The 21904-nt window shown below is 43.6% G+C and overlaps 4 protein-coding genes across 10 annotated transcripts in view; 2 read left to right on the top strand and 2 right to left on the bottom strand.

Moving 5' to 3' along the window:
* LOC128882174 (synaptotagmin 1) overlaps positions 1-11690 on the bottom strand; it is a 32922-nt gene extending 21232 nt beyond the window's left edge. Inside the window, exons 1-2 of one of the 4 annotated variants that reach the window (XM_054133762.1) lie at positions 9956-11688; positions 9230-9309 (exon numbers count right to left, since the gene is read on the bottom strand). In XM_054133762.1, the coding sequence (XP_053989737.1) occupies positions 9230-9232 (3 nt within the window). In that variant the 5' untranslated portion in view covers positions 9233-9309; positions 9956-11688. Of the gene's footprint in view, positions 1-4238; positions 4445-9229 lie in introns of those variants that run through there. The other 3 variants (XM_054133769.1, XM_054133752.1, XM_054133778.1) reach the window with 3 other exon arrangements.
* Positions 5756-7474, top strand: LOC128882208 (WD repeat-containing protein on Y chromosome-like). Its single transcript, XM_054133802.1, has 3 exons — positions 5756-7011; positions 7165-7259; positions 7335-7474. Exons 1-3 carry the CDS (start codon positions 6817-6819, stop codon positions 7456-7458), a joined length of 414 nt encoding a protein of 137 aa, XP_053989777.1. The 5' UTR covers positions 5756-6816; the 3' UTR covers positions 7459-7474.
* LOC128882197 (out at first protein) overlaps positions 7588-21904 on the top strand; it is a 59646-nt gene continuing 45329 nt past the window's right edge. Inside the window, exons 1-4 of one of the 2 annotated variants that reach the window (XM_054133789.1) lie at positions 7592-7829; positions 8043-8156; positions 8235-8553; positions 8823-9223. In XM_054133789.1, coding sequence (XP_053989764.1) covers positions 7734-7829; positions 8043-8156; positions 8235-8553; positions 8823-9133 — 840 coding nt within the window. In that variant the 5' untranslated portion in view covers positions 7592-7733 and the 3' untranslated portion in view covers positions 9134-9223. Of the gene's footprint in view, positions 7830-8042; positions 8157-8234; positions 8554-8822; positions 9224-21904 lie in introns of those variants that run through there. The other variant, XM_054133797.1, reaches the window with a different exon arrangement.
* LOC128882158 (putative transcription factor SOX-15) overlaps positions 11928-21904 on the bottom strand; it is a 43648-nt gene continuing 33671 nt past the window's right edge. Inside the window, exons 5-10 of one of the 3 annotated variants that reach the window (XR_008458303.1) lie at positions 16226-16448; positions 15595-15791; positions 14911-15128; positions 14405-14708; positions 13454-14092; positions 11928-13344 (exon numbers count right to left, since the gene is read on the bottom strand). Coding sequence is in view for 1 of the 3 variants with exons in the window: in XM_054133734.1 (XP_053989709.1) it covers positions 13530-14092; positions 14405-14708; positions 14911-15128; positions 15595-15791; positions 16226-16448 (1505 nt within the window). In the remaining 2 variants the exon portion in view is untranslated. Of the gene's footprint in view, positions 14093-14404; positions 14709-14910; positions 15129-15594; positions 15792-16225; positions 16449-21904 lie in introns of all 3 variants that reach the window. The other 2 variants (XR_008458305.1, XM_054133734.1) reach the window with 2 other exon arrangements.

Here is a 21904-nt window from a genome sequence, read left to right as displayed (position 1 = left end):
TAAGGAAACTTTACCTCGTTGACACTGAAACTTCTTCACAGACAATATTAAGACTTTTCTTAAACAGTGCTTGCGAGAAACTCCAATTTAGAAAAAACGAACTTGCGTCCACTTTCGTAATGAAGGGCTTGTTCTGTGACCATGTGATGACAGTAGATAAAGTCGAATCTTGGTAAAAAAAAATATTTTCTAGTGTTATTTCATCGAATAGATTTATGAATACGTAAGCCGACGTTTAAGAAACGCGCCATGGAAACGTTGGGGCGTTCTTATACGGAACGCGAGGACGGGTATTCTTTCAGAAGCACACTTTAATCAAGGCAATCGCGTGCACTCTCTCGTCTGGCCACTAAACCGTCCGCCCCACCAAAGAACACGTTTCAACCGACGTTCCATGTTATTACACCTATAATTGAAGATGGTCGCAAAACATCCCGAGTCCGCTATGAGATTCGAGCTTGTCGTGCCATTGGGATCTGTTTTCTTTTCGAAAGAAGCGCTCGACAAATATTCAGACAACTATTTAATCGATATTAAGTCAACAGAAATTTTATAACGAAATGGAGTGATAGATTTCGCACCGAAATTAGAGCAAGTATAAGTTCGTAGGAAGCCTACGCCTACTATTATTACAGAATTACTCTACGATTGCTGTCGTTGCGCAATTACAACAATCACTCGTGAGATTCAGGGTGCGTTTGTCTTCGACTAGCATTGTGTTCGAATAGGATCTGGGTTTTGCTGGCGTGCATCGAGCAATAGCGGGCACAAGTGCATAGTCAAAGCTCGAATCGATACGACCTCATGCTTATAGATACTGGTCCAATAATATTAACCGCGACTTCTCAGTCTCTGCTTCTATAGACATTCTGAAATTCCTATGTCTCTACGCGCTATTAGAGTACCGCGAAACGTCCGTTTAAAACAATTGTTTCTATAATACGATGTAGCGCGCCTAAAAATAATCTTCTCTCCGCTGTTCACTTCGAGACTATTACCACAACCCGGTTTTCTATTCTCGATGCGACGTTCCACGTTCTAAAAAAAGGGTGGCATGAATACTTGAACTGGACGTTGTCAAATTCTGACGAATTCGTATTTTTGTCCCCAGGAATATACGCACAATAAATAAAGTTTGCTCGATACGGGTCGAGCAAGCAAATTTCTGTTTTAGTCCCCTTTTTGTAAACCCTTCGCGCGCCATCGATCATTCTTCGCCATCCTGTACCTTTCACGTCGTTTTCTGCCTAACGGCGAATCCTATTAACGCGTAGGAACTAATTTGTGCGGCGAGCGATTAATCGGCGTTAACAGCAGCATTAAGCCTGGTTCACGTTAGGTCGTGCGACGCGTAATTAGCTTTACAACCCAGACCACCGACCAATCGAGGCGATTTCTGCTTTCGAATCACGGTGAAGCGCACTCGAGCAATTTCACCGACTTATAAATTCAATCTCGTTGCGAGTTTACGGGTCGCAAAGTGGTCGAGCACCGGGGAGACGGCACTCGTCGCGAAACATTAATTACGTTTAGTGCCTTCAGCCCGGGTGACGGGGGCAAAGTTTTATTCGAATCGCGCGCGACGAATAATAAAAGGGTGTTTCGCGAAGCTTATCGAGACCACACGGCAAATGTACTTTCCTAGACACATTCTGTTCGTCGCTGTTATCTAATTCGTTCCAACGTTATCGTCTATTCTTTAAGATAACGGTCAATCGACTATCGACTGGCCTCGATATCATCCGCAAGGACGTTCCTCACGTCGATCGCTATTCGCGTTGTATCGCTAGCACCCTTGTAACGAATCACGAGCAGAATTCGATTCGATAGGTGCCGAATAAAAATAATACTGTAGCGATTTATTCGATCGAGTGTTTACTTAAGAGAGTGGATGAAGACTGAAACAGACCGAGCAAGAAAGAAAGATAATAGAACAGAGGAGGTTGATATGGACAAGTAAAGTTGTCAGAAAGTGTGCTAACGGGACAACAAAGGGGTTGGGTTCGCGAAAAGAGGACCCACGGGGTCCACCGACGTTCACTCACGGGCTCTGGTAGCGATCGACTTCCGCGTTCGGAGCGCAGCGATGCCATCGATACCGGAGAAAATTAGAAGCATGAAATTTCACGCCGGGAATGCTGGAGGAGGATCGATAGGCTGGTGTTGCTCACGTTTTCAGAGATACGTATCGAGGTTAGGTTAATAACAGCATATATAACTACTCCTCGCCTTTGCACAGAATTCGTACGCTTATCTTTACTTCTGTGCGTCGAATTTACACTCTTTCTCTTCGTTTCTCAATGGTACAACGAAAATGTGGATTAAACATGGTGGATTAAACCCTGCGTTAATGTGACGGTTATGGTTCTATCGAGGGGAAACCGAGAATCGATACACTTGGATATAGTCTCAAACCTCATCCTCCTAAAATTCCTATTACTCAGAATATCTCTACGAAGGTCTTCTATCAACACCAAATCAGCTTACATCAACCCTATCGCCAGCTTTGATCCACTGCAACACACCATTGATTCACCTACAGTCCTAGTTTTGTCGGACCCCAGAGTTCGTCCCTTTCGTAAACGAATCGACTAAATTGCACTTAGTCCAGCGTGGGGATCAACCACAGGCCACGGGACGATAATAAGGTTGAAAAGGTTGCGGCAAAATAGGAACAGCAGTTTCAGCGCGATCATGTCGGTCGACTGGCCGCTGCACAAACCGAAGGCTCGAAAGCTGACCGCGGCAAAGAAGAGTCCTCACGGTTCACGGGTGCAGGGAAGGGAAGGGAACGTTTCTGAAACGATCGACGACCCGTGAAGTCCAGGGAGAGAGTTCAGAGCGATTCGCGCAACGGTGGACGTAGAAGTCAAAGGTAAAACGAGGGGAAACTTTACGAACGACAGTCTCGAGGACGATCCAGGAACGAAACGAGTGAAACCCTGGTGTTTCGAAATATAGGACGACGGAACACGAGGGTTTCGTGGATATTTTGGAATGTGAGAGAGTTAGAAATGGGTTTGATCCACTGGCCCATAGACAACCCATAAACCCATAGACCGATGGTATTGACGGAGCTTGAACGTTGGGTAAGACGAAATGGCCCGGAGATTGGAATCACAGACTGCTGTGGATAAAGTTTACTCATTGAGTAATGAGCCAGGGTGACAGAGAGGTAGACTAATGGCTTGGTACCGTTATCTGAACGTGGCTGTCACTCTAGGAAATAACCCACGGAGATGGAGATTGCAGAGTATTAGAAGTTTAACTACCGTCTGGAAATAAGGCAAATTGAGAGATGTGAATGCTACTTGGAAATTTCGCCTGGCACCTCCAGAAACAATTCAAAGCAGCAGAAATGATAGATTGTCGCTAATAGAGTCCATCTGCCAGCAGAGAGAGAGAGAGAGAGAGAGAGCGAGATACGTAGGTGAAAATATCAGTCTACGAGTAATAAAATCCAACTGTCATCTCCAGGATGATAAACGACTCGCGATGGTCGAGAGGTAGACATGATAGACTGCCACTGCTGACAGGGTCCGATTGCCAACTTTAAATACTGCCTGGAGAAGTATGATTAACCAGCACCCACATAGGTAGAAATAGGAGATCACAATTTAACAAAAATTAAACTATCACCTCAGAAAATCTAACCACCACCTAAATCCAATAACAAGAGACAGACGTACCGGACTACTACCAACAGACCCCAAATCAGAAGCTCAAAACCGAGCCACATAAATGGAAATAACAGACTGCCGCTAACAAGTGTGACAACCACCCCCCAAAAGACGACCCACAGAGAAACGGCAGAAGGTTAGCAGCAGTAGTAACCAGAAATAGCTTCCTCGCGGTTCGAGAAATCTATAATCTCCGCTCGTGTACGAGAACCTAAACGCGCCAGGCATTACCATCGACGATGAAAACCACCGAAACGGAGTTAAAGCGACCAACTACGAAAGCATCTAGGACTACCTTGCGACCCAGAAAAGCCTCGAAATCATGGTAGCCCGCGATCACTAACCGGAACTGACAACGATGATACTCGGTGGTAGAGGCACAGGGAGCTAGCTTTCTCGAGAAGTGCTTGGGAAACCGTAGAAGCTTCCCCGAAAGGAAAATTCCCCGAGAGCACTAGTCGAAATAACCACGGAATGTATCGGTGTCGAAACGCGAAGAGGAACGAGAGAACAGTTTCTGGAGGATAAGGGTTGCTCCGCGAGGAGAGTTCTACTCACGGCGGTTGTTGGTGGGCTGCCTGCTCTCGAACGGGGGTTGCTTCCTCGCCTGGGTGGTTGCTCGTCAAGCTGCAGTCACGCGAACCAAAGTCGATGCGAAAACGTACGTGGTATCTCGTCGTGGTGGGAAACACGGGGGTCGCGTTTTACAAGCGCATCGTTATACGCCCAGCGACATCGACGACGGTGTAGACGGTGGAAAATCTATCGATGGCACGGTCTCTCGAGGTGGGACACGAGTGCGCCTGACCGCTGGCGGACACGAACATGGCCGACCCCGACGAAATCGATAAAACACGTTACGTTTTCCGCCGTTTCGACGGAACCGACGCTCTGCGCCGTTCGCCTCCCCGTCGTTTGATATCGGTTGGCGGACGCGTGCGCCTGGGACGCCCGTGATTCGACGCCGGAGATCACCGTCTTCGCCGGCACGACGTCACGCTCGGCCGCGGACGTTTGATGGAACTCACCCTTCTGGATTACGTCCCCACCCCCTACGCGACGCAGGCTTGAATGGGCGCGGATCGGTTTCGGAAACGACGACTAGGGATCGTTGGAACAATTGAACGCTTTCACGTACGGACAAGTCGAATGTGACTAATTCCAGACGACGAGGGTACGTTGCGACTTTGGGGTGGTTCGAGCTTCGGAGCAGGTAGCTAGGTTATGTCGAGGGTTGCAACGATGTTTATTCTTACACGTCCCTTTAGGGTTGCTACCCGAAACCCTACGCTTTAAGAAATGATAGCAAAAATACGGTAGACTCCCAGACATGGGAAAACCCTCTTAACCTTCTCTAATGTCATGTGATTCTAAAATTACATCCACCCACCGATGGGGCTGTTATCTGCTCGCAACAGATATTCGTTACCATATCTTACGCAGGATGATTACACTTAAAATATTCACTCCTCGATCACCTTCTTCTTCGTCAATCATTTTCTGTAGTAGTCGTAATTTGGCTTACGAAGAGTTACAAAAATTTGAAAAGATTATTCTCTAATGAAACACAAGTGGTTTAGAATAATTGATTTCGCAATGTATGAACAGCCCCTATTAGGATATTCTCGGAGTTGAAGTCCTCGTGTCAGACCATGAATGGCCCCGAGTTATGAATCGATTTCCTCATGCTACGAAAGTGTGGGACACTCGGAATCTTCCGTCTCGATGAGGATTCTTGATACTTCATTCTTCCAGTATCTTTCCCCTTTGATTGCGACTTTGTCGGTATTTTTGTAACGATATTAGGTAAACGGATTAGATAAAAGAAGACCCACTTTCAGGACCTTAGTTTCTGTATCCGAGATACAACGGAAATAAGAATCAATGTAACGTGTCGTACCAGAAATGTTTAACCTTTTCTACTCCCAGAGTTCTCTTTAAAAAAGAATTCTTGTACCGAGCGTATAGATTCGCGAAGATTGTTCGAATGGTCATTCCACCACGTATGCGTGACCGTGGTTGAAGACAGATGTCCGTAAGGTAGGAGACAAATAGCTTATACCATACCTATGACGAGCTAAATCGAGAATAATAATAGACGCGTTTGACGTGGCCATATATAGTGTATATTTTGCGTTATTTTCTGAGGAGTACTCGGGGGACACGTGTACGTCCTCGTGCTTGACAATGTTTCCAAATACAGGAATAGTATCGTTCGATCGATCTAATTTCTTTCTGTTTAATGCTGCGACAAAACTAGACGGCGACTAATATTTGCATATTCCCTGCAACGTTTCAACCTCACTCTTAGGTCTTCTGCGTCGTGCTGCTATATTCCTTTACGTGATAAAATTGCCAATACAGTACTTCATCGAGATTTGTATTTCCCGTGCGACGAAAAAGCGTCTTTCCATCCCTTACGCTTTCGCGTCTCATACTTGGAAGGTGTACAAGACGCAATATTACGTTCATTTCGTTTTATTTTTCGTCTCTTGCGTCTCAAAGTGGCGAGAGAACGCGATATTATTTTTCCGTCGGATTATTTTCCATCCGTTGCACCTCAAAGATGCGAAAACGCAATTGCATTTTCGTGCCGTTTCGTTTTATTTTCCCTTTCAACGTTGCGAAATTGAACTTGCTTTTGTCGGACGAGTGAAACGATGCATAATAAAGTAGGTATCATTATTGTATGATGGAGCTGATAAGCGCAAACATTGCAATACTACACAATGTGTCGTTGATGTCTCATCCCTTATCGTGCACGTGGGTGGACGCTACGGGGATGCTTTCTTTCTTTATTTCCCTCCGCAAAGAAATTAAAAAAAAATCTGCAAGGGAGGAAAGAATGGGGGAAAGGAATAATTACGTTCCAGGGGAGTGAATGGTAACTCTCCTCGGTGCCCGTTGCTCAATAGAGCGGAGCTTATCGACCAAATATCGGCCCGCGGAACTTCAGTTCGTGAACCCTTCGGCGGGCGTAACGTTGGAGAGCACTCTCGAATCATTATCTAGAATTCTAGAGGCTGGTACTTGACTCGAAGTGGGTCCCCTGGCTTTATTTCTGCGAAAGTAGTTCGGCCTGGTTGCGGTTCAAGACTTTGCCGCTCGATCGGTTAGCCAGAGATCGTTCGACGAGATGGAGAATGCAGATGTAATCGATGAGAAAGATCTGGCTTTGGCCGACTCAAACGAGTCGGACTCGAGTAACAACGAAACGACGTTTATTTATGGAAAGAGCTTGCGACCACCGATACTGGGTAGCTTTTATCGAGTCCCTGATATTTCGAAGAAGTATATCGAGCCAACGATTCTCGACACGTCCCTGTCTTATGTGAGTGTGCTTCTATCTAGTAACTCTGTAGTCCGTGGTTGCGCTTTTTGGCGGGAATATTTAAATCTGTTTGGAGGACATTGAAATTTAGAAGAACAGAGATTATTCGAATGGTTGTTTGAGCGCGAATTTATAAGAAAAGTGCGTTTACAGATTCCAGTTTACGAGCATCTGAAAATGTACGATTTGAAACCAGTCGAGAGACCTAATACTCCACCCACGTTGTCGGAGTTACGATCGAAAGTCCTGTAAGTGTCGATCGAAAATTTTAACATTGCGTTGATTTCATTCGATAAAACAGTGTTTACCTTGTAAAGTTGCAGAGAAGATAACGAATCTTGCTTATCTTCCAAAGCACCCTTAACTGGACGAACGAGCATACAACGAAGCTCTATTACGATGAAATCGCAGGACAGCGAGAGAGTTTTAACACGATGTACCGAATAAAACTGAGGATATTTTATATCGATAAAAGAATAATAAAATTCAATTTTAGGCGATTCTCATAGTGATTCTCATAGATTCTATATAGTGTGCTCGTCTATATAGTTTGTAGTGTATGCCCCTAGGGAGTGAATGTTCGACCGCGATGGAGTGCGGAGTAGGCGGTTCTTACCAATAGGTTATCTTTAAAGTATTTATTATTCAAATAAATGTCGATTCATCAAAGTTAATTGCAAAAGTTCTCGATACCGCGACGAACGCAGTTACAACATGCGACAATGAAGATGCTCAACGAATTATTCACAGTTTGCTTCGTATTGCAATATTTGTACGGTGTTTGTACGACTCACTTGCTCATAAATGTCAAAAATCAGGTACGAACTCGTTTATTTTCTTCAGCCATCGACAGTTTTGTCGTTCGAAAAGAGTACGATCGTGAAAACAATTCGTTGCAAAAACATTAAATCGATATAGGTGTTCTTGATGCAATAGTTAATCGCATTAACCTCAAAAACAATAGAGTGTAGCAACAAAGGGATTCGGTAATGAATCGACTGTACGTGCCATTTGTGTCTTTTGTCTCGCAGGGTGGTGATATTCTTCTGGAGACAATTTCATCCAACGTCACAGAGGATGTAATCACTTTGGAATTTCAATGCTCCGATGGCACTTTGGTGACACAGCTCATCGACTTCAAAAATGTAATTAGTCCTTCTGAAATTAATTGTGTTGTTGATGTTTTTATAAACATTGACACAATGTTCAAAATTTCTGTGTAGGAAGTACAGATTATAAAAGCCTTGGTCCTTGGTGAGGAAGAACGCGGTCAAAATCAGTATCAGGTCTTGTGCTTCGTGAATCACTTCTTCAAGGTGGATTTCATATCCTCTGATGCGATGTCCAAATTGAGACAAAAGAACCCAGGCACCATTCGTGTAGCAGAGGAAGACAAGGGTCATGTAAACTATACCATGGACCTGTTTTTGGATGTGGCAGAGTCTAAAGATATTTCTAAGCACATTGCAACTCTTTGCGGAGAAGCAGCAGGATCTGCTTACACCAGGAATGAGGACATTAAACAATGGATTCAGAGGCCTGGTGAGTTGCACTTACATTTAGACAAAATATATTCCACATATTTGGAGTTATTATCAGATTTCCAAACCTTTCCTGGCTTGTGGTTTATTTTGGAGTATTATTTATCTCTGTTGCCCTTTCCCCTCCTGGTTGCTGCTTGTTAGTCAATATCACAGTTCATCTCTCTTCGTAATATGAAGCACTTTGCGGCACATTTATTCGCTGCTATAAAAGTAGTTTCTATCGGACTTCTGATGGTGTATGTAAAATGTTGTTTTTTAATTCGTTAGGCTCGTCAGAACTTTCGCTTATGGCGGCTGTGTACAACTTCAGCACAAACTCCGTAACGCAACAAGGTACAAACGATTCTAGATCATTATTCGTGACAAGGTGCTCGGACACGTCTAACATGTGGGCACCTTGCACGTGTTCGTTAGAGTTATGCATCGGGTGGTACCCGTGCGGTTTGAAATTCTGTAAGAGCAAAAGCGACGGTAAAAAAGTAGCCGCTCCGTATAAATGTGGTATTAAGACTTGTAAAAAGTGTTTTATATTCTCATACTACTCTAAAATGAAACAGAATTGTTTATGGGATGAATGACACATAAGAACACTGTAGGTATATAGATTCTAGTGTAATAAGATGGGTAAGGTTGTTCAAACTATAAAAAGGTTTACTGTAAGCAGGATAACTTACCATTTTTACGTCAACAGAGATCGCGTAGCCATGAAATTTCCTCTTCTTTTGGAGTTCTACTCATGCCAATGTTCCGATATCTATAAAAGTAAACAGTTGCTGTAAAGGCTATTTTTGTTACTTGTGTACATTTGACAAATCGTCATTGATCTCATCGAATTTCCAAGCTTGTCGCATACACGCATAAAAATTATTTTAATAACGGACCGCTCCACGCGGTGCTCGCGTTTAGCGAAACATACGAAAAATTTCACTCGAAATGATTCCTGAGCAATATTTTCCTATTTAACGTAGCAACGTATTTTCCATTATTAGTTGATCGGTTTCTATTTCTTCGATGGCATATTTTCAAGAACACAAAACTAGAGTAGATCGAATTATTTAAGATCGTCATTTTTAGACGTATTCTCACTTTTATAGACTTTTCTGAATGGATACATTTGTAACAGCAATATTTACATTTCGCTAGTGTAACGACTCAGAATATTTTGTTATAAGAAACGGTGTAACGAGTGAAGAAAAGCTTAGAAAGGAAAAGAAAGAGAAGCTACATCCCAAAAGACTTATATCATATCTTATAATACGTAAACTTCAATTTGACTCGTCGTCGTGTTACATTCCCGAGTGGAATCTTTTAGCGTATTTATCGAAATGGTCGACATTTCTGATATAATCAATAATATGCACAATGTATCTTAAAAGTACTAAAGAAACATATGTACGTACATATATCGTCACAAGCAGTACACGTGCAGTTGTGTAGCGATCATGGATTCAGATACTTTGTTGCAAAATAATAGTTAATTAAAGACGTACGGTCGTTCGAAGAACGTTCGAGCTCTTCGCGAGCTTGAAAGCGACTGTTTTCCCTTACTGTTTACATCTGGTGGTACAACTGGCGTTGGTTGACGGTAAACATTGTACGCAGTGAGAATAGCATGGGTTACAAATAATCCATTCAGGGTAACGTAAAGACGTCTGCGTCGAATTTATTCACGTGCAATGCCAGAATGCATTATGTGTGTATAGAGTTTTATACATGACTTGTAAAGCTGCCATTTACACGTATAAGTTAAGTTTCAATTGTATATAGTGTAACACGCACGTTGTAATATACAGTTGATCGCGATAGTATTCGAAAAGTGCAACGAAATACTTTAATAAACGAGATATATCAATCACGCTATCATCAGAATTATATCAACAAAATTTTTGTTTACAGTAAATTATTATCACGTTTACAATTGATACATTTTGTTAATTGAAACGTTTCGATTGCAAGCTTTCGAATACTCGCGTGACCCACGGTAAATACAAAAATAATGAAAGAAAGCACACAAATAAATTAGGTCTGTATATAAAGGCTGCAGTTAATCAAATTGTGTACAGTTTGTAGTATAAGATTTGCAATATCGAATTGCGGGTAAAACGATCAATTTGTATAAAGAGTTTACGTTTGCTATTTGTACGAAAGAAGTTGCTTTGCATTTATGAGAGAGAGAGAGAGAGAGAAACGACAGTATACATTTCATAGCAAATCGCTACAAACAAGACTGCAATATCTGTCCAATTTAATACTAAACGTAATATATGTGTACACACGACGCAGCTCTACGCGCTTCCTCACGGACATGAATTATTTAACGAATTTAACGCGTTTAAAGAATCCTCTAGTGTAAGTGAAAAAAAGAAAAACTGAATTGCACATACTTACGCCTGTAATCCGATATGTGTGAAATTTGTACCACGTGTCAAATGGCACTGGACATCGTTACATTTGGTATCGCCAAATGACTATATTTATTATAAAAAAGAAAAGCCAAGAGTTAGCCAACGTTCGTCGCGAATCTTCGTGTCATGGGAGTGAATCGTTGTGGCACGACTCGTTAAAGCAATTTGTATGTGGAGTGTAATCGGTTAAGTTTGCAAAACAGCAATATAAATTTGTACATGTGTATATACGTATGTGGATAGGGTTATATAGTTACCAAGAAAATCATAGGTGAATCGCAGATACGTTCGTGATACTGTCGTTAGAACTTCCATGAATTATATGTGTCGTTAATGCATGTTTAAATAAGGGATACACACACGAACAATGAGGGTATAAATACTAATTCTGACATGGTCCAAAGTAAGGGAAATATTTCAAACAAATTGTTCCTGTTTGAATGAGTCACTCGCTCGATGTTAGTCCTCTCTCACATGACGAAAACGTACTGATTTACCAAGGTAAACTCCGCGATGGTTGTCGCGGGAAAACTTTTTCTTTTCTGGGAAAGCGAACGGGAGTTATTGTATACAATAAGGGTGGAAACGGAGAGAGTATGCTCTAGCATTTAAACGTTTTCTATCGACATACCGAATCAGAACTCGATGTAACTCACCGTATATGATTTCAGCTTTACACATGACATTGTAACTTATACACATATTTTTTATATATATTTAATAAAAAGAATGAATAAATAATAATCATGTTTGATTGCGTTCGTCGCATGCGTAAAACGTTCGTACCCTTAAATAACATGTATGTATATATGTATATATATATATATATATATATATATATAATACGCGAATCACTTGTTTCTCGCGTGATCCAAATTGGTTCACCATACAACAATTAAAATTAATCAACTTAAATATAACAATTGAACGGAAATTCGATCGGAATGGTCGAGAAATACACGAGGGATACATAATGAATGTTGATAATTGTTTCTATTAAGTACGATACAATAATCATAAAATAATTTAGCACTTCCCAGCGTTTCTTTACACTTACCTAAATTCCATCGCTTAGAAATTATTTCAAATTCAACATCGAACAGATAAAATATCCACGTTTTATTGCCACGCTACGTATAATCATATGCTACATAGACATAGGGTAGAACAACGAAAGTGAGAAGCCTACGCGAGTAAAAAATTCGTTTCTTGCTATTCACGCTACATTTACAGCGAATTTCAATTCAGTCGGCTGAACAGAGGAAAGTTTAAGAGATCGTGCTTATACACATGCGATGGTAGGAGAATCTTAATGTACGATTATTGGAAACAAGGTTCGTCGGCGATGCCTTCGTATCGATTTTTTCGCTAAGTACTTCTCACGTGAACTATTTTCAACATTTAGCCGACGCGGTGAATTATGATTGGAAGAAACTGTAGTAACCACTCGACGTAGGACCGCCAAAGGAGTCTGTCCCACTCGTCGGCTAATTGTCAAAATATCGCAGAACTGTGTCTCCATTCTATACATATACATTTTCCATTAATGTTATAAATAATATGACTAAATGTCACAGTGTCAGCGCTGAAGAACAGATTTTCCCATTCACTCTCGATGAATATCAGAACGGAACAGCATCTTTTAAGTAGCCTGCCGAAGGATCCATTGCTAAAGAGAATCGATACGTTTAATTTGCTATGGAAATCGTTCGAACGATCTATTTTCGCAGTGAAATATACTGGTATGTTCTAAATATACAGTGCTATGCGGTACCATGAGTGCATAGGTGGATAAAAATAGCTCAACAATAACGTCGCGGGTTTCACCGATTCCGTTGCTGAAGATAATGATAACTACGACATAAATTGCGTCGCATTCTACGTGAACAATTTCCGAATGGAACGTTAGAAAATCGATAATGTTTAGCATTGTGCGAGTACCCGAAAGTGTAGGTTGTTTTATGGAGATCACGATGAACTTCTAGAAGTTACTATTTCTTTTTTCTTTTTAACTACATAAACAAGATTAAGTGTTTTTTTAAAAGGGTTCGTGAGATCTTGGTTGAATAGCTCAGCAACGAAGGTTGCACAATAAATATTATACGTAATAAATATTAAATACAACTGCACCGCAACGCTTACCACAAAGGAATCCTAGGATCGTTCCTAGCGCGTCCTTATTTACCTTCTTGTACCTTCTTCCGCTTCTACACATTGCACAGCCTCGCCAACTTTCCTTGAGCAAGCACACCTAAAGATTTCGGGTATCGGCACATCGCTACCATTTATCATCTTTCATACCAGCCGTGAGAACATTGCGCATGGAGGTCTTCGAAGAGAATCTGTCTTTTTTTCGTCAAGAAACAGTGATCAGATGATCCACTCTGCAATTAAGAACGATCAGCACCGGAAGTGTTTGAGTGTGTGTGTGTGTGTGTGTGTACGGAGTATAAAATGTGTATAAGCACCGGATTCTTTGTAAACGCTATATACCTACGGATTCTTGGTACTACAGCCATAAGATAAGTCGCCCGTATCAAAAAAATGTCTAGAGTGGGGGAGGGGGACACTAGCTACTGTAACATGTCTTGCGCACGTCAGCAAGTATTACACTGAAATCGTCGTCCGCCTTCGACACGTGCTCCATGCTCTGAGATTGCTGCTGGGACTGTTGCTGCTGCTGTTGCTGCTGTTGTTGTTGTTGTTGTTGCTGCTGCTGCTGCTGCTGTTGCGACTGATGGTCGGAATACTTCCCCACGTCCATACCCTGATGATACTGGTCCATCGCGTGGCCGATGCCAACGTTGGAGCAACGACCGTCTTTATTCTGATCGTCCACGATGCACTGAGAGTTCGACATGTCCATCTGGGACTGCTGCGGGGCGTAATAACGTAGATCACTGGCGTAATTGTGATTACTGTCGAGCATATTCTGCGATGACAGGCTGCTGTGAGCCACGCTCGTCGGGTGAGCGTACTTGAAGTACTTCTCCAGCTGCAACGACTGTTGCTGCTCCTCATCCGCGGTCATCCCAGGGTCCATGTGCCCCAATATAGAGTGCTGCTGCCCCGTACCGCCAGTTTCCTGTTGGTACTCCTGATGATGAGTCATTTGGTACCGGTGGGACACGCCTGAAAGTAATTGGACCGCGCGTTAGTAAGAAGGATAAGTCTGCACGACGTCTGGAGCCTTGTACGCAGGCTTTGGAGACTTGGTACCAAACAGAAGATATAAATTAAAGTATCCGTGGTACGATTTTGGCAACGCGTGATCCGCCCAGGAAATATTTAAACGAGATCAAGATACAAGCGAGGACGTTCGAATAAAGGCAACGAGAGGATTGAAAAAGGAGAAACAGGATTGCTCAAGCTGCGCATCCTCGGTCGGCTGGAATCCGTCCAAGTGTAACATTCCAACGCAAGCAAAAATGAATGAAACATTACCGGAACAACCTTCGGCGGCTCCGCGAATCCCCATGGACTGCTGTCGATTGGCACACTGGACAGGATTATAGTTACCCTCGACGGTGGACTGCATCGAATAGCTGGCATTCTTCGAGGACTGAGTGCTCGTGTAGTGCTGCAACGATTGATCGTGCGGGGATGCGACTGGCGGATAAAAAGTCCCCGTGACGGAGCCAACGTTTTCGAACCCGGAGCGCAGCTTGTTACACGACACCATCATCCCGTTCGCTATGCCCACCGCGGCTATGCTCGACGGCTGCCTTTCGAAATTCAAGTAGCTCACCTGAAAACAGCGTTCAAAAATCGTAGAGTACCTAGGTAATCTAATAATCATAAATAATTGAGAGCTCTGATTTCATTTCGAGTAGTCGTTTTTAGTAGTATCGTACAGCTATAGAATTATTGAAAATGAAGTCAGAACTTAATTATACACGAGCCTCCACAAGACTCGTCAACAGAGTGTTCTACACGATAATGGCACTCACCGATTTCTTGTAAGTTAACGTGTCCGTGTAGCCGCCAGAATTCTGACACGATGATATGCTAGTGCCACCAGCATGACCCGTGTGCAGCTGATTATCGGCGCTCATAAAGGTGTACCGTTTCGTTTGCTCGTTCATTTCGCCGTGCTGCTTCGACGTACCCTCCATCAGATCTCGTTCGGGATCTTGGTTCTGGCTGGATGGCAAATGCGTTCCGTCACCTGATCAAGATTAATCCCAGGGTAATTCGAACGAAACATAATTCCCTAGCAACGTGAAAACGGATAACAATCGAATTACTTCAAACGAATTGAAGATTTTGAACATTTTGGACGTGCGCGAAAATCGTTTGTCGACGCATCGTTGGTCGGAGAGCTTACCATGGATCATAGGGTCGAATGGACCAAAATGGAAGGTGATACGAGGATACTCTCTGTGCAATAATTATAAAATTGTACACAAGAGTTACAGGAGGTTCACTCGACTTGTACAAGCGAGAAGCGAGATTAATTGGAAAGGAACGTGTTTGATTGCATAAACAGGAGATCAACGATGCGTTAACATGCTCTCGACAGCGAACATGAAGTATGATACGTAATTTCTCAAGACGATTCTTCGGCGAGAGACTTGACTCGCGACGTCCTTACGGTAGCCTGAATGCTAATTAATGCGAGTACAAGGTCTCACCATCTGGCTCGGGACTGGCAACTGGAGATATGTCCGGTGTGTGAATGATAGGCGTATAAGGGCTACCGTACAAGGAATTGTTCTCCGATTTGTACTCCTGGATACTCTGCTGCTGCTGCTGGTGATACAGGGACGAGATCGGGGAATGGCCGCCCCACGGGATCTGAGGAATGCCTTGGTAATTGTCCATCTTGGACCTTAAACGGACATAACAGTAACAACGTCAGGGTATAAGAATAACCAAATCTCCAGGAACATTGTAATGGCTTCGCTTTCGAAGCTCAGATTGCCTCAAAATCATCAGAAATTTAAAAAAATGGCCCTTTCATCGACTGCACGCCGGGCCATTTTTTAATACTCGCGTTCATGCAACGAAAACAATTGTTTCGCAATCTCGAAGATATGTACAAACATCGCGTAAAAGGAAAAATCTGTACTTGCATCCGTTTACTCGGAATTAATTCCCGAAGAAGACCTTGTCGCGGAGCAATTCGAGTGCCTCGGGCTTTTTAATCTGCGCATCGCGTTGGCTGGAGGCCCAGGGTCCTCGCGTCCGCGATTAATTCGCTGACGGTGGCGGGATGATCTTGAGAAATCGACACGAACCGAGGGGAAAAAGATATCGACTTACATGGAATGATGTATCGTGGCACCGGCGGGGTTGGACCTATTGCCAACGGTGTTGGTCGCGGACGGAGGTGAGGACGGTGCCCCTGGGGCCCGTTTCGCGTGTTTCCTGCGCCGTGGCCTGTACTTGTAGTTCGGATGTTCCTGCATGTGTATGACCCTCAGCCTCTCGGCTTCCTCGACGTACGGCCTTCTGTCCTGCGGGGTCAACCCTCGCCATTTCTTTCCTGAAATACACGCGACGTGACCGTTAGCCAGCGAGAGGTCCACCATTTTTTCAACGTGCAACATTTTTCGAGCGACCCAGCTATGGTACGGTTAACCCTTGCACTATGGAGGGTAGAGACAGGAGGACAAACTCATACCGGGTTTCAAATTGAAAAACGTCCACATGTCAACTCTTAATATTTCCATCTCAGAAGATAGAGGATTTATATAATCGAAATATAGAAAGATAAGGCTATGTCTCATTGTAATTGTTGCAATTTCTTACGGTGTAGTAGGTAAAATATGCCTTCTCGAACTCTAATCTCGAGTATTTTATAAACGGTTAACTGAAAGCACACAAAAGTATACATAATTATCTTCAATATATCAAGGAGTATCGGTGAACACAAGCTCGTTTAGATATCAGCCCATTGTAACTTGCAACTTGTCACGTGGACAATAATTTACAGTAATTCACAGTTTTTCTTACCAAAGTATAGAAACGAGACACGAAAAGATAGCATTTTTTTTAGTCGGTTTTTCTTTCCGCTATACTTTCCACATTACGTACACTAAGTGTACGTAAGTGTACTTACGTTACGTACGTAATAAACTTGCAGAGTGCACTACTAAATGTTGCTGCGAGTTTTTTTCCAAGGCTTTCTATTTCGTAGTAACATGTAGATAATAGTTTGGTGATTTTACTTACTGCTGAAGTGCTTGCCAACGTTCCTGAATTTCGGGACAGCGTGAAAAGTAATAAAAATTGTATGAATAATAAGAATATTATTAGGTCTGGTATTTCAGAAAATTATGGAAAATTTAGATTTAATTGGTATCGCATTTTTCATTGCTATTTAATTTTTGAACACTTGGATTTTACACGTTTGTCTCCCAGGTGCTGTTTTCGATTCGCTTTGTTTATATTATGCGATCGTGATAAACTTCGTACGCAAGTATACATGTACATGGTAAGTCACTTTACTCGATGACCTCAACTTGTTCGAAAATTACTCCTTACGCGAAGTCTTCTAAGTAAAGATTGCCTGATATCGAGGAAGATATTTAATACAATAACTAATTTTTCGTTATTTAATTATTTGAGATACGGTCGCTACGTCGAAATGAATTTTATATTTCATACCAGCTGATATCTATAGAATTATCGGAATGACCACAATTTCGCAATTTACGAGATACAGATAAACTGAATTTTCTGTCGCGAGTAAGTTTTACAAGTCAAAAGATTCATTGAATGCAGTGACCAGTAGTTGTCGATGGAACATACGAAATATAGGAAGCTCGAATCAAGGGTCATTTCAGCTTTGACCATTGTTTAAGATATCTTGTATTGGGATTTTCTTGTCGAGGAAGCTTAGAGTAACAACGCCAAGCTAACCAAAGCGTGGGATTTGCAGTCACCAGTGGTTGTCGATAGAACATAGGAAATCGAAGCTCTGATCAAGTTCAGCCTTGACCATTGTTTAAGACATCTCGTACCGGGGTTTTCTTAAGCTCAGAATAACAACGCCAGGTTAGCCTGCTGGTAGGATTAGTGGGCACAGTGGCGGTGGATAGAACGCAGAGATTTTCTGGGGAGTATTCACGGTCGTTGGTCGGTGGATCGATAAGAGGTTCGCGGTTCGTCGATACTCTTAATTCATCCAGCCGGGGCTGGCCCCTAATTGCCCGTCGGTGGTCGATGGAAGACAGAAAAATGGTCAGAAGGGGGAAGCGTAGATACGAATTACAGGAGGGCTTGGCCGAGCGGAGTGGAGACGAGACGCGCTGGAATCTGCCTTAGTTGCGTTCAATATGCCCGGGATGGTAGGCCGGAATATCATTAAGCAGGGATAAGGGTTAATACGAACGTAAGATGTTCACGACAAGAACGAAAAACTTGAGCGAGGCGGATGTATACGGTGTGCCGCGTACATATGTACACGGGGATCGGCCCGTACATGCACGGGGCCCCGTATAGGTACATAGAGCGCATGGGGGCGTAGATATGGGTGCGCCCGTGCCTTCAGCCAGCCACAAGGCACGAACCATTATTTCATATTTCATTTTGTATATTTCAACTCTGGAGGAGACGCTAACCCGAAGGACTCCGCCAGAGGGGAGGACGGAAATAAGAGAAAAGAAACGACAGCGAGAGATAGACGACCGGAAAAAAAAATACACTCGTTCCTCTATCCCCCTCAAAGTCGACTTTTGTCGCCAGCAACTCTGTTTGCCGAATCCTCGCGGTCCTTAGAGAGGGTGGACCGCGAACAGGAGCGGCCTTACCCAAACTATTCTCTTCGATTTTCTTTCTATCAAAATTCAGTCCAAGCTTCCTAATCAATTTGATTAAATCCGCTTCACTCGTTAAAGCGTTACTTTACCAACACGAAAATCTGATCAGAAATCTCTGTAAATCACCCACCGATGGAGAGCATCAATCATTCTCATCGATCGTAAATTCAGGTGTAAAGTATCTAAACTCGACCAAGAAAACACTTTACGTCTATCGGAGGTACATTTTGCATAAGCATTACTTGTAATAATGCTCGCAACTGTCGTTATACTTAGCGGTATGATTTATCACTTTAACACCGATATTATTAGTCCTCGAGATGAAAATAACCCACCGTTGCCTCTGTTCCGAGGCGCAGCGCTCGTTGTATTATTCGAGCTTACTCTTCATTTCGCTGTTTGCGAATAAGCCGACGAGCGGCTTATTAATTCCAGTACACCTACATATTTAGTTGGATGAAATGTACGCTCTCGTATCTATTTTTCCGATCGGCTTCGTATTGACCCCGCCTTACCAGTTATGCAACGCACATTTCACCTCGCCAGGTGAGACTGAATCTGCTCCTGCTAATATCGAGTACAAGCTGAACCGCAGAGAAAAACGGCAGCGGTTGATACGCGTAACTGGCGCTGTTTTCTGCAACAATGGCTCCGAGAGAGACGACAAGGGGCTGATTAGTTTGTACAAAGTGAACAAGAAACCAACCGTGAGAGCGTGTCTACGAATTCTACGCCTGGAGCATTTATGATTAATATTCTCACGCAGTTCGTGCGCTGGGTGTCTTAAAATAAAAGGCAGAAGAAGACCTTTGGACAATTTTCGTCGCAGAAGAGTGGACAGAAACAGGAAGACCGAAGAAAGAAGCGAAGAATAGAGAAACCACAAATTCTTTTCTCTCTTTGCCGAGACCACCTCGACTCGTCCTCCAAACTTTCTACCCTCGTCAGGGCCAGACTGCTTCGCTTCCGTGTGTTTCGTGGAAAGAGTGAAATCATCCTGGTGGGGAAGCAGAAGCGAGGAAGAGGAGACCAAACCGCAGAGGAAGCAGGAGGAGACGGCGCCTGGAACTTTTTGGCCAACAATAAGTAAACTTAATTTAATATTCCTGGGCGCGCTCCACGGTGAGCTAGCTGGCAGTGATTCATCATCACACCCGCGCACTGCTTCCCACCATGACGTCCTCGTTAAGTATTCTAATGGTTGCCGTGTATCTCTAATTTACCCTGCTCCGGGCCCTAGTCAGACGACTTCATTAATTTCAATGTTTCGCTCAAAACCAGTCCGAGGATGGATGGGGAACGCGTAGCCCCACGCTGGATTAGTAGTTTCGGCGCATCTTAATAGTAATCTACTGGTCTGGTGACGTACGACAACACTTTTGTGTAAAATTCGTTAAACGTAGTGACGTTATTGTCAACCTTAGCTAGGTTAATAAATTGGATGTCTGATCCAAAGACTGTACCTTGTACAACTTGAGAAGTCAGTTATATTGAATCCTGAAACTGAGAAAGCAACAGGACTGCGATTCTATGCAGCTCGAGTTTTATTTTTATTTTAAGCCGGGTCCCTCTAAGAGTCAATCGCGATCTGACTGGAAAGTAATCAACGATCTAGCGCGCGTTACCTCAAAAAGTAACCTCCTAAGCAACAGGACTGCGATTCTATGCAGCTCGAGTTTTATTTTTATTTTAAGCCGGGTCCCTCTAAGAGTCAATCGCGATCTGACTGGAAAGTAATCAACGATCCAGCGCGCGTTACCTCAAAAAGTAACCTTCTAAGCGCTGAAAAGGGAAAACGTGGCCCGACCACCCGGGAGAGAAAGAAACCTTCCACTTTCCACGCCAGCAAACAAGCACGCGACACGCAAATGTATGCAAAGCGCATGCGGGTCACAATACGTCGGTCAGCCTCCGTGCATACTCGGAAATCTCATTTGAACTGACTCTAATGGGCTGCCCTTATCCACGTGGCCTAATCTGCCGCGCTCGAGTGAATTCTGGGAAGCGCTATAAATTAACACCGCTTGCGACAAATTACATACGTCCGAGCGATTCCGATATTGCCTCCCCTCCTCCCAACCCCCGACCAAACCAACATCCACCTCTTCCACGTTTCAGCGAGCGAATAGCGCGCGTCTAAACGTCTTTTTGCATCTGTCAAGCGCGGCGGCACGCGTGGCTCTCCCGGTAGCTGACATTTTCTAGAAACTCTCCGCTCGTTCCACGAGCCTAATTAACGATTCCGCGCGTGATTTACGCCTGCTGGCTATCGCTCGCTAATTCGACGCAGGGAATCGCTGTTCGCCGACTTTTTCGATTATCGCGAATCAGGGTTACCTTCCAACTGTTTCATTGAAATTTGCTTCGCGGCTGCGATTCGACCACGCGATAACGCGCTTTCTAATTCTTGGGTCCTAAACGATGCCGATCGTTCTTGGTACGTTGCGAAGGTTTTTCCAAAGGAGCCTGTAGGATTTCGGTATCGCATCAGGTACTTGTTCAAAATTGATATGATACATTGATATAAGATAGAAATATCACTGTGTTACATAATCCGCTGAGCTCGATCACAGTGTCAATAACTTAAAGAGTTCTGACTTGTATAGATTTACATTTATTTAACATTCATCGTCAGTTCGCAGCAAAAGTAAAGTCTTCAAACCATCGGTGTTTAACCCAGGTAACCTACGGTCATCGTATGTACGTCTGTCAGGCGTAGTGGCGCGCGTGGCCGCCGATCTCTGACATTTTCCAGAAACCCTTCGCCCGTTCCCCGCGGTTAATTAACGATTCCGCGCGTGATTTACGCACGCCGGCTGTCCCCGGCTAATTCAACGGACCCGATCGCCGATTAAACGGCGCTTCGCGATACGCCGTGGCTCGAGCACCGCGGGGAACTCCGGGAATTTCGTTTGGCTCGCGGATGTGCCGTCCCTGGAACGTGACATTTCCAGAATCGAGCGAGAAACTTCTCGCACGGCATTTAGAATACCGTCGGGAATTAGTTGGCCGTTCGCACAGGGTTCGTCCCCCCCTGTCCCCACCCTGCCAGGGGGCTTTAATTGCGCGGTAAATCCTTGGCGAGGCACTGAAATGCTTCTCGCGGTTTCCACCCCCTCGCGAGCGCCCATCGGGCATCGTTTAGGAAACAATTTACGCGACCGATTAACGCTGAAGA

The sequence above is a fragment of the Hylaeus volcanicus genome, chromosome 1, assembly GCF_026283585.1.
Source record: "Hylaeus volcanicus isolate JK05 chromosome 1, UHH_iyHylVolc1.0_haploid, whole genome shotgun sequence".
Lineage (NCBI taxonomy): Eukaryota > Metazoa > Arthropoda > Insecta > Hymenoptera > Colletidae > Hylaeus > Hylaeus volcanicus.
Note: the sequence above shows the minus strand (reverse complement) of the source record. Positions and strands in the feature narration are given on the sequence as shown.